General features: G+C 37.5%; 2 protein-coding genes across 3 annotated transcripts in view; one reads left to right on the top strand and one right to left on the bottom strand.

Moving 5' to 3' along the window:
* zfand6 (zinc finger, AN1-type domain 6) overlaps positions 1 to 12,376 on the top strand; it is a 131,034-nt gene that overhangs the window by 66,161 nt on the left and 52,497 nt on the right. The gene's annotated exons all lie outside the window — the stretch shown is intronic.
* mthfs (5,10-methenyltetrahydrofolate synthetase (5-formyltetrahydrofolate cyclo-ligase)) overlaps positions 9,692 to 12,376 on the bottom strand; it is a 32,994-nt gene continuing 30,309 nt past the window's right edge. The window contains exon 3 of one of the 2 annotated variants that reach the window (NM_001386413.1): positions 9,692 to 10,141. In NM_001386413.1, coding sequence (NP_001373342.1) covers positions 9,918 to 10,141 — 224 coding nt within the window. In that variant the 3' untranslated portion in view covers positions 9,692 to 9,917. 2 annotated transcript variants of the gene reach the window in all.

Below are 12,376 nucleotides of genomic sequence, written 5' to 3' on the forward strand. Positions count from 1 at the left end.
TACAGTTGAAGTCAGAATTATTAGTCCTCCCTGAATTATTAGCCCCCTGTTAATTTTTTTCCCCTCAGTTTCTGTTTAAAGAAGAGAAGATTTTTTTCCAACACATTTCTAAACATAATAGTTTCAATAACTCATTTCTAATAACTGATTTGTTTTATCTTTGTCATGATGACAGTAAATAATATTTGACTAAATATTTTTCAAGACACTTCTATACAGCTTGATGTGACATTTAAAGGCTTAACTGGGTTAATTAGGTTAGGGTAATTAGGCAAGTTATTGTATAATGATGGTTTGTTCTATAGACTATCAAAAAAAATAGCTTAAAAGGGCTAATAATTTTGACCTTAAAATGGCTTTAAAAAAATTAAAAACTGCTTTTATTCTAGCTAAAATAAAACAAATAAGACTTTCTAATGTTGTTCACGCATCTACATTACACATCAACTAAAGTTTAAAATATGCTATTGTCGTGGACCACCCCTTTAAGGGCGTACTCACACTATGTACAGTTGCCTTAAACTGGGCCGAAGCACACTTGTCCCCCCTCATGTCTCCCCCGACGGCCCGCACTCGCAATGCATTTGTGCCTGAGCATACTTGCGTCATCGAAGATTGTGCTGTTCCGTGTACGTGTTTTCGCTCAGCACAATGAAGATTTTTTTAGTTATATATTTTTAGTTGTTTGGGATGCGGTGACACGCAGTCAAACATATTGCCGAAAAGATCAGCCACTTTTGATGCTCCTAAACAACCATAAAGTCCTCGTGCTGCAGGAATTAGGAGGTTTGCTGTAGGTGCAGCTGTCGTGCAGTGAGGGGTTTGCGTCTTTAATCATTTACGACAGTTTGCGTTCACTGAACAGTAAGATTGATTTATAAATCCATATGAAACAATCCCTTAAAAGTCACGTCTCGTCTTCAGTTTCGGGTTCAGGCACGCTTTGCACTCACACTACAAGCGTACTGCGCCAAAGCCCAAGTGAACCGCGCTCTGGCACACCTCTTCAAACTGGACCAGGGCCAGCCAACTGAATCGCGCCTGAGCCTGATAAAGAGCACTTACACTTCTCAGGAAACAGGCCTGGGCATGGTTCAGATAGCATAGTGCGAGTACGCCCTTAGGAACATTACAGAATTAAACCTTGTTGCTGAATCAAAATTCTTAAAAATAATAATAATAAATCTTCCTGACCCCAATCTGTGCAAGAGAGCACAATGAACACACCAAACAATGTAGAAGATAATGTGGGTTTGTTTTTGAAGAACAAAACAATCGGTGCATGATTTAATAAATAATTTTCACACAAAGTAGCACTTACCGAACACCGGGCCACCGAGAACAGAACGAGAGTCATTTATGTAAGTGCACCCCATGATTTCCTTCCATTTCTGCCTCTTTCATCATGTGAAAAGGACAAAATCGTGCACAATAACACTTGCTCCTTTAGTGGTGATCCGCTCTGAGGAACTGCATTTATCTTGTGCTTTGTTCTTTGCTCTGCGTCTGATTTGACTGTATTGACTGGACTCAGAAAGAGCTGGTCTGCATGTGTTTTCTCAGTAATTATGCGCTCTCATCTGGCCTCTGTACAGGACAGGTGTGGGAGTGTTTGCTTTTCCCCCTCATTTTCCAACTCGGAGCTTACAGGCTCCAGTCTTCAGTATATATTCTGATTAAAAACGTACAGCAGATTCATTTTTAAAGAGTGAAACGACACAAGCTAAAACTGTATGAATTTAGGCCCCGTTTACACTGATGCTTTTAGTTTTAATCCACATCCACAGTGTACTTTATAATGTCATTCACATCACCCTGCCTACGATGTTTCTTAAAAATGAAAAGAAAACATGATATGAGGAACTGCCTATTTTTAATCTGATATTAACAGACACCAAAAATGTTGAGGTGTCGTGTAGCTGCATATTTATGACCGTCATCTTCACTGTACGCATATTTATATCAAAACAGAGCCTATAACATAACTGCCTTCTTTAATCTTCTTGAAAAGTATGAAACGTGCCCTGTCTCTTTCGCTGAATATCAGTTTTAAGAATTAATAATGGCCATTCTAAAAGTATAACATACAATAAGTTTATACATTATAGGAAATAAAGCCAAGTAATCAGTCAAATGTGCAGAATCAGTGTACGTGTTTACATAAATTATTATATTAAGTTATCTTTGCGCTCAGCCAAAACATGTTATCTGAGAACAAGTAATAGATTCAAAAGACCAAAGTCAGGGAATATGTTGTTAGATGGAGACAACATGAATTAAATATTACGATTATCGAATATAGTGAGATAATATCCAGCCAACCCATTGGCCCAATGGTCATTATTGATATGTACCCCTGTATACATTTCTGGAGAACGCCAAATTTATCCTAGGAGCTACGTATTTTGCATTTTTTGTTTTCGCAAATCCACCAGAGGCCGCTGTGGATGCTTTTGTTGAAATCTCGAATTTCTCTCGCAAGTGCAATTTGAGCCTGCTGTTCTTGTGTAAATCCACCAGAGGCTGCTGGCGACTGACTGACTGACTGACTGACTGACTGTGTACAGCAGTGGAACAGTAGTGGAAAGATTACTGAAAAATCTTACTTAGTAAAGGTACCATTACCTGCCTAAAAATGTAGTGCAAGTAGAGTAAAAGTATCTGTTATGAATATTACTCAAAGTATGAGTAAAAAGACCTTTCCAAAGTACTTAACAGTAGTGAGTACAGAGTATTACTCTGTAAAAAGCTGATGCGTTTACATGTTATTTGTGGATGTGTGTAAACGTAACATTCTGTAGTGCATATAGTCATTGTCCAGCAAGCACACAACATCATAAGACATTTACATTTACATTTAGTCATTTAGCAGACGCTTTTATCCAAAGCGACTTACAAATGAGGACAAGGAAGCAATTTACACAACCAAGAGCAACAATGAATAAGTGCTATAAGCAAGTTTCAGGTCTGTAAAGTCTAAGAAGGGAAGTATTAGTAGTATTATTATTATTTTTTTATTTTTTTATTTTTTTTTGTACAGTTAGTGTGATATTCAGAGAGGCAATTACAGATTAGGAAGTGTAGTGGAGACTAAATAGTTGAGTTTTTAGTCGTTTCTTGAAAGTAGCGAGTGACTCTGCTGTTCTGATGCAGTTAGGGAGTTCATTCCACCAACTGGGCAGATTGAGCGTGAGCGTTCGCGAAAGTGATTTCTTCCCCCTTTGGGATGGAACCACGAGGCGACGTTCATTCACAGAACGCAAGTTTCTGGAGGGCACATAGATCTGCAGAAGCGAGAGCAGATAAGAAGGAGCAAGGCCAGAAGTCACTTTGTAGGCAAACATCAGAGCTTTGAATTTGATGCGAGCAGCAACTGGCAGCCAGTGCAAACGGAGTAGCAGCGGAGTGACAAAACATTAAGACATTAATATTAGGTTAGATTAAGCTCGTGATGTCATGTGATCAAAATTAATTGTCTAAGGACAACATTATTTGATGTCTAATAACGACGTTGATATTTAAGTGATTTTAGGTTGTGTTAGAAAGTGACCAAAATCCAACGTCGAACTGACATGTTAATCCAACTTCATATTGATGTCATATACAGACATTTATTCGGCTGCCACTAAGCTACCGTTTTGCTCCACACCACAGTTTACTGTAGTAAAAACTAAATATACTATAGTATTTATTACAGTTTGTCAGATCACTATAGTTAATATGCTGGAGCATTCATTAAAAAGTTGTAAATGCTATAATATATACAGTAGTACACTTTGCCAGTGGTGGAAAGAGTAGTGAAAAATCATACTTAAGTAAAAATACTTGCCTAAAAATGTAGTGCAAGTAGAGTAAAAGTATCTGTTATGGATATTACTCAAAGTATGAGTAAAAAGACCTTTCCAAAGTACTTAACAGTAGTGAGTACAGAGTATTACTCTGTAAAAAGCTGATGCGTTTACATGTTATTTGTGGATGTGTGTAAACGTAACATTCTGTAGTGCATATGTTCATTGTCGAGCAAGCGCACAACATCATAAGACAATAATATTAGGTTAGATTAAGCTCGTGATGTCAGGTGACCAAAATTAATTGTCTAAGGACAACATTATTTGATGTCTAATAACGACGTTGATATTTAAGTGATTTTAGGTTGTGTTAGAAAGTGACCAAAATCCAACGTCGAACTGACATGTTAAACCAACTTCATATTGATGTCATATAACAGACATTTATTCGGCTGCCACTAAGCTACCGTTTTGCTCCACACCACAGTTTACTGTAGTAAAAACTAAATATACTATAGTATTTATTACAGTTTGTCAGATCACTATAGTTAATATGCTGGAGCATTCATTAAAAAGTTGTAAATGCTATAATATATACAGTAGTACACTTTGCCAGTGGTGGAAAGAGTACTGAAAAATCATACTTAAGTAAAAGTACTTGCCTAAAAATGTAGTGCAAGTGGAGTAAAAGTATCTGTTGTAAATATTACTCAAAGTATGAGTAAAATGTAGCCCTTTCAAAAGTTCTCAAGAGTAGTGAGTATTACACTGTGTAAAGCTGATGTGTTTACATGTTTACATGTGTTTACATGTGTCAGCTGCTTTTGACACTGTCAACCACCAGATCCTGCTATCTACGCTCGAGTCACTGGGCGTTGCGGGCACTGTTATACAATGGTTCAGATCTTACCTCACTGACAGATCATTCAGGGTGTCTTGGAGGGATGAGGTGTCCAACCTACAGCATCTAAACACTGGGGTACCTCAAGGCTCTGTTCTTGGGCCACTTCTCTTCTCCATCTACACATCATCTCTAGGACCAGTCATCCAGAGACATGGATTCTCCTACCACTGCTATGCTGATGATACCCAGCTATACCTCTCTTTTCATCCTGATGATCCCTCGGTTCCAGCTCGTATCTCAGCCTGCCTGTTGGATATTTCACACTGGATGAAAGATCATCATCTTCAGCTGAACCTCGCAAAAACGGAAATGCTTGTAGTTTCTGCCAACTCGACTCTACACCATAACTTTTCAATCCAGATGGATGGGGCAACCATTACTGCATCCAAAATGGTGAAAAGCCTTGGAGTAACGATTGATGACCAACTAAACTTCTCTGACCACATTTCTAGAACTGCTCGATCGTGCAGATTCACACTCTATAACATCAGAAAGATCCGACCCTTCTTATCTGAACATGCAGCTCAACTCCTTGTTCAAGCTCTTGTTCTCTCCAAACTGGATTACTGTAACTCTCTACTAGCTGGGCTTCCAGCTAACTCTATCAAGCCTCTTCAACTGCTCCAGAATGCAGCAGCACGAGTGGTCTTCAATGAACCTAAACGAGCACATGTCACTCTGCTGCTACTCCGTTTGCACTGGCTGCCAGTTGCTGCTCGCATCAAATTCAAAGCTCTGATGTTTGCCTACAAAGTGACTTCTGGCCTTGCTCCTTCTTATCTGCTCTCGCTTCTGCAGATCTATGTGCCCTCCAGAAACTTGCGTTCTGTGAATGAACGTCGCCTCGTGGTTCCATCCCAAAGGGGGAAGAAATCACTTTCGCGAACGCTCACGCTCACGCTCAATCTGCCCAGTTGGTGGAATGAACTCCCTAACTGCATCAGAACAGCAGAGTCACTCGCTACTTTCAAGAAACGACTAAAAACTCATCTATTTAGTCTCCACTTCACTTCCTAATCTGTAATTGCCTCTCTGAATATCACACTAACTGTACAAAAAAAAAAAAAAATACTAATACTACTAATACTTCCCTTCTTAGACTTTACAGACCTGAAACTTGCTTATAGCACTTATTCATTGTTGCTCTTGGTTGTGTAAATTGCTTCCTTGTCCTCATTTGTAAGTCGCTTTGGATAAAAGCGTCTACTAAATGACTAAATGTAAATGTAAATGTAATTTGTGGATGTGTGTAAACGTAACGTTCTGTAGTGCATACAATGTCACAGAAGGTCATAAGACGTTTATATTAGGTTATATTTAAGTTGTGATGTCAGGTGACCAAAATTTATTGTTTAGCCAGCATCTAAGGACAACGTTATATTGAAGTCCATTAATGACATCAAATGACGTTGATATTTGGTTGATTTTAGGTTTTGTAGGAAAGTGACCAAAATCCAACGTCGAGCCACCATCTTAGACTAACGTCATATTGACGTCGAATACTGACATTTATTTGGCAGGTATGATAACCAAAATCCAACATCTGATAGACATCATCAACAATAAGCTGTAACATCATTAGATGTTGATATTTGATATTAGGTTGGACGTTGGACATTGACGCCAGACTGACGTTCTGATGAACCCAAATATCCTTTCCAAACAAAATGCAACGTCCATGATGTTGGGGTACAGCGACAATCTAACACCATGTTGACGCTCTGTGCCTTCTCATCAGTGACATGCTTCTAAACAGTCTCTGGGTCAATGCATGTAAAGATTTTGGACATCTTCTTGGACACTTTTAATGCTTCCAAACAGTTTGCTGCAATTATAAATCGCCCATGTCTTGAGGTAGTTCATTATGATGTGATTGATGTGTGATCTGACTTAACAGGATTCACAAGACAGATTTTTCTAATCCCCACAGACAAGAAAAAAATAAAGTAGTGACTGCAGGTAGAAGGAAAGTAGTAGAGTAAAAGTACCAACACTGCACTAAAAATGTACTCAAGGGAAAGTAAAAGTACACATTATTAAAACTACTTAGTAAGTTACAATTTCTGAGAAAAAAAAACTTACAGTAATTTGAGTTTTTGTAATTAGTTACTTTACATCACTGCTTATAAACAATCCAGACGGCATAAGGAAGAGCAGTCTTCAAATCAGTGTGAACACAAAGTTGATAAAACTACTTCAGTATGTTAATGCACTTCCAATATCGAATATTGAGTAGGGGACGTGGCTTTCTAGTGTGCATCATTCCCTCTTCCCTCACAGCAAACTAACGGTAAAAGGGACGTGGCTAAGAATATTGTGTCTGAAGCATTAAACTGACGTCAACATAAAGACAGCCACTGTAGACACGGAAGCGAATGGTCAAAATTTGATTGGAGGCTTCCAAAACTAATTCAAAAAATTTCAGTGGATAAACTCACATTCAGTGGTCAGCACTGTCGCCTCACAGCAAGGTCACTGGCTTGAGTACCGGCTGGGTCAGTTGGCATTTCTGTGTAGAGTTTGCATGTTCTCCCCGTGTTGGCATGGCTTTCCTTTTGGGTGCTCCAGTTTCCCTCACAGACCAAGCACTAGACACTTTTTCACAATTTAAGTCCAGACTCAAAACACATCTGTTTAGAACAGCCTATTCTCTTTGACCCGATTGCATTTTTAAAGCTTGTATTGTATTCTATTGTTTATTGTGTTTTTATTTGAATTGATTGTTTTAGCTGTCCTGTACGGTGACCTTGAGTGTCATGAAAGGCGCCTTTAAATAAAATGCATTATTATTATTATTATTATTAAGCACATGCACTATAGGTGAACTGAATAAGCTAAATTGGCTGTAGTGTATGAGTGTGTGGGGGTGTTTCCCAGCACTGGGTTGCATCTGGAAGGGCATCCGCTGCATAAAACATGTGCTAGTTGTAATAGTTGGTGGTTCATTCTGCTGTGGCGACCTATGAAATAGAAACTAAGCCGAAGTAAAATTAATAAATGAATGAGCTTAAACTAATTTATTGTTACCCTATTGAATAAACTATGTGCTCTGTAAATAAACTTTGAAAATTTTGATTTCACACAGTCTTAAAAAATAATTTTTACTTTTTCTGCCATAAAAAACAAAGAAATAGCCCATGCATACGCAAAAGGCACATATTTTAAGAGATGTCCCAGAGACGTTCAGTGCATTCAGGTCACATAAGCACATCGGGAGAAATGAGGAGAGAGAGCAGGAGGAAGTGTCATGACTGTAGAGAGTCACTGTGACAGACTGCTCATTATTCCCATCTTAATTCTTCTGCTGTTTGTCAATAAAGAGCACCGGGGCAAGTCTCAGCACTTCTGCAGCTTAATGAGCCAATAAAGGATGTCAAAAGCAGTTCCAACTAATTTTATTCAAATGCAAATTAGAGCAGAGCGCAGACTTATTTTAGACCGAGGTAGAAGAGCACTCGCTTGCCAAAACAACCAGACAGCCAGTATAGCACTTATATAAAATAAAATTCTGTTTACATGTGTTTATACAGTTGAAGTCAAAATTATTAGCCCCCCTTTGACTTTTTTATTTAATTTGTATTTCCCAAATAATGTTTAGCAGAGCAAGGAAACTTTCAAAGTATGTCTGATAATATTTTTTCTTCTGGAGAAAGTCTTATTTGTTTTATTTCAGCTAGAATAAAAGCAGTTTTTAATTTTTTATGAATCATTTTAAGGTCAAAATTATTGGGCCCTTTAAGCTATAATTTTTTTCGATAGTCTACAGAACAAACCATCATTATACAATAACCTGCCTAATTAACCTGCCTGCCTAGTTAATTTAATTAATCTAGGTAAGCCTTTAAATGTGACTTTAAGGTGTATAGAAGTGTTTAAGGTGTTTACAAATGTGTTGAAAAAAAATCTGCTCTGTTAAACATAAATTGGGGGAAAAATAAACGGGGGCGAATAATTCTGACTTCAACTGTGTGTGTGTGTGTGTGTGTGTGTGTGTGTGTGTGTGTGTGTGTGTGTGTGTGTATATATATATATATATATATATATATATATATATATATATATATATATGTATATATAGTTGTAATCAGAATTATTAAACCCCCTGAACAATGAAAATTCAGATGGTTGCTAGGCATTTGCTTTGGTGTATTGGGTGGTTGCTTTGCGGTTGCAACATGGTTTCTAGAATGTACTAGGGTAACGGATGGATGGATAGATACTCCCCTTCGTTTATATATATATATATATATATATATATATATATATATATATATATATATATATATATATATATATATATATATATATATATATAAATTTATATTTATGTAGAAAATAATAATTTTAATCCTTTAATTTTTTTCTTTTGTAAAGATATTTGTGTATTTTTGTACATCTGGTGTGTTTTAAGCAATGCGTAAGTGTTTGTACCTGCATAGGCGCTCTACGCTGGACTTTAGACCAGCTGTAGGGTCTATTTCAGTTCTTCAAAATAGCAACGCACCTTAACACACCTCCTTTATAGACCAGCACACCCATGAGTCCACAAAGTGGCGCAAATGTATTTGCTATTTCAACAGCGTGGTGCAAACCGTGAAAATTTCTGTTGCGCTGATCTGAAAATAGCAACAAATCACACCATACAAGCCTTGCACCTTGGATGTATGATAGGGCCCTTTATGTGAATGACCAGCCTGATCTCACAAGGAAACGTGACTAACATAACATTTTGTCAGTTTAGTGGCTATATTGTTGGAATTAGTACAAGTTCAGTCGTACAAAAATGTACGATTTTGAAAAGAAGGTGTAGCACCAAACCCCATCCCTTACCCAAACCGTCATTAGCAAATGAGCTAATCGTGTACGAAATTGTTTGAATTGGACACTAAATCAAAAATGTACAAATTGTCATGAGATAATGTTGGAATGACCTATACATCAACTTAAAAACAATGAATTTTGCACCCCTGAAGACCTTGTTACACAAAAAAATGACACCTTTTTTGCAGCAATTTATATTTAATGTATGGACAGACTGCATATTTAGCCTTTTGGTAGTCAGAGTTTGGCAAAAACCCATGCTGATACAGCAAATCTTTGATTGATAATATGTATTGCATACAATAGACCTTGATGCATTTCATTCAAAAATGAGTTTATGGTTTGTTCAGTGTTGAATCTGAAACTGCGCTGTACTGTAATCGAGCTCTGACCGGTCAAGTAGATCACTCGTCTTCATGCAGAACTTCATCAATGACAATATCATGTTCTCCCACTGGGATCTCGGCACAGATCTGCTCTTTGAAGGCCAAGGCGATGGTGTACGGCTTTCCCTTGGGGTGCGTCCTGCAGCGCTCCAGATACGTGTCGTAAAAACCCTTTCCTCTGCCAAGCCGATTTCCGCTCTTATCAAATCCCAAACCAGGCATGAGGATAAGATCTAGCCCTCCTGTAACCAAATCAGAGAGGAAAGACAGTAATTAAATGAGATTACGGGGATTATGGAGATTTGCTCTTGGAGCTCAATTTTTACGCCATTACAGCACAATACAGTGAATTTATGAGGAGCAAAAACATTAAATGGATGAGTGGATTTCATACAGATTGTCATGTTGAGCTTTATAAGCACAAAGGCTCTGCATGCTAACGGAGGGTGAATAAAAGACACATATTTACTTTTTATTAAAGTAGACTTCAGTTTTGATGATATTCTGGCTATTTATGTAGGTATAAGTTTATCTTAACTAATGCATATAAAAATAAATCTGTGTTTCTTTTTTAAACTTGAGTTTATATGTATAAAACCATGACAACTAACTGCTGTAATTAGCGTCTAATTACTGAAAAAAATGAAGGTTTTTTTACTTAGAAAGTTGTTGTCTTGTTTCTAGTCCAAATATCTAAAACTTCTTTAATCAAGAAACATTTTCTTGTCAAGTAAAATCATTTTTAGTCTTAGTTCAGTTTATTTGTTTATAAAGCACAATAAAACAACAGTTGTTGACCATTGTGCTGTACAAACCTAAAAACAAATGATCAAAAAATAGAGAGATAAAACAACATAGAATACATCCAACATTCCCCACAGCATTGACGATAATCAAATAGCTTGTCTGGTTGACACTCGGATTAGGTTCAAATCAATGATGCTTGCTTACAGGACAGCTACTGACAGCTTAAGTTCACCAAATGAGCTTCATTAAAAAAAAAAAGAAAAGGCTTTTCTATTCACAGATCTAGTTGTACATAAATGTTCTGTGCTGACACAAACAAATAGGGGTGTAATGGATTTTTTTACCGGTAGATTAATCCTAAATTTGTAACGATCATAGCGAGATCGCCTCTTGCGTCATTCAAATCACATGTTTGAAAGCATTTAGGCTTTTCTGTAAAACATAATGCTGACGGAAGAAGTCGTGGTGGGTTAATCAGGATGTGGTGGGTTTCAAGAGTGTTCTTGTTCACAGTGACTCTCTTGCTGTGAGGCAACAGTGCTAGCCACTGGGCCACCGTTTCGCCCTATCGAAAAAAGGGGGAAGTAGAGGTGGAATGGGCGGAAGCTTTAAGACGAAGATAGCTAGAGTGAAAAACTCTGGTTATTGATAATGCTTCCGTAATCATCTAATAGGGCAGATTAAGAATCTGATGATTAGCCAGCCGTGTTGATCATAAGCACTTGATCATCTCGAAATTAGTGTATGAATGAACCACACTTTCTGTCACTACTTGTTTAGCATTGTTAATGCGTTCAGTGTAAGCTGCATGATTAGTCATTAAAAGATCAGGATCTCAACACCCACACAACATAAATTATAAACGATGGTGATTTGTATATGTAAATTCAAATATGCTGCATTCAAATCTGTGTTTGAAAAACACAAAAATCAAGAAAGAGATTCAGGCCCAATCCCAATTCTATTTTTGTACCCCTACCCCTTCCCCTGGGCCCTTACAACCGAACTTACTGAAGGCATATATTATGTTTTCGTAATGATATAATGTGGCAATAAGATCATACCTATACTGTGCATTTACACAGTGGCCATATTCATCTATGTAGACACACAAAAACAACATTAACATTATAGCAGACACTGTAAAAAGCCCATTCCCAGGCACTAGACATTACTGACAGTGTATTCGAGTGTCAGAATGTTGTGAGACTGCTGTACAGGAGTTATTATTTTTGATTATAGATTGCGAAATTTTGCTATTTTTATTTTAGCGTTTTATTTTTATTTTTTTAGTATGGTAAATGGTAAAACATGAACACGGTTATAGATATATTAAAACATGTGCTTGTTTGTGGTAAAAATTTATAATAATTTTAAAAAATCCTAATTGGTGGATCTCCTTACTTCCGGGTGTAAGTACCTGATGTTGTGGCTTGTGTATTCTGAGAAATTTTCTAACCCCTTGGTTTCGAGTGTGGTCCTGAAAAATATTTGTTCGAAGGACTATTCACCCTTTCCCCTTAGCCCTACGCCTTCAAGCTAAAGAGAAATGGGACACCCCTACCCCTTGACGTGAATGCGTAAAACGAGGGGTAAGGGGGAAGTGCTAAAGGGTAGAATTGGGATTGGGCCTAAGTGTGCCTTACAAAGATAGCCCACTCACCACATAAAACCACATGTAGAAAACACACTCTTTCATTCGACACTTTAACGCTTTGGACAAAAGCATC

The sequence above is a fragment of the Danio rerio genome, chromosome 7 (assembly GCF_049306965.1).
Source record: "Danio rerio strain Tuebingen ecotype United States chromosome 7, GRCz12tu, whole genome shotgun sequence".
Lineage (NCBI taxonomy): Eukaryota > Metazoa > Chordata > Actinopteri > Cypriniformes > Danionidae > Danio > Danio rerio.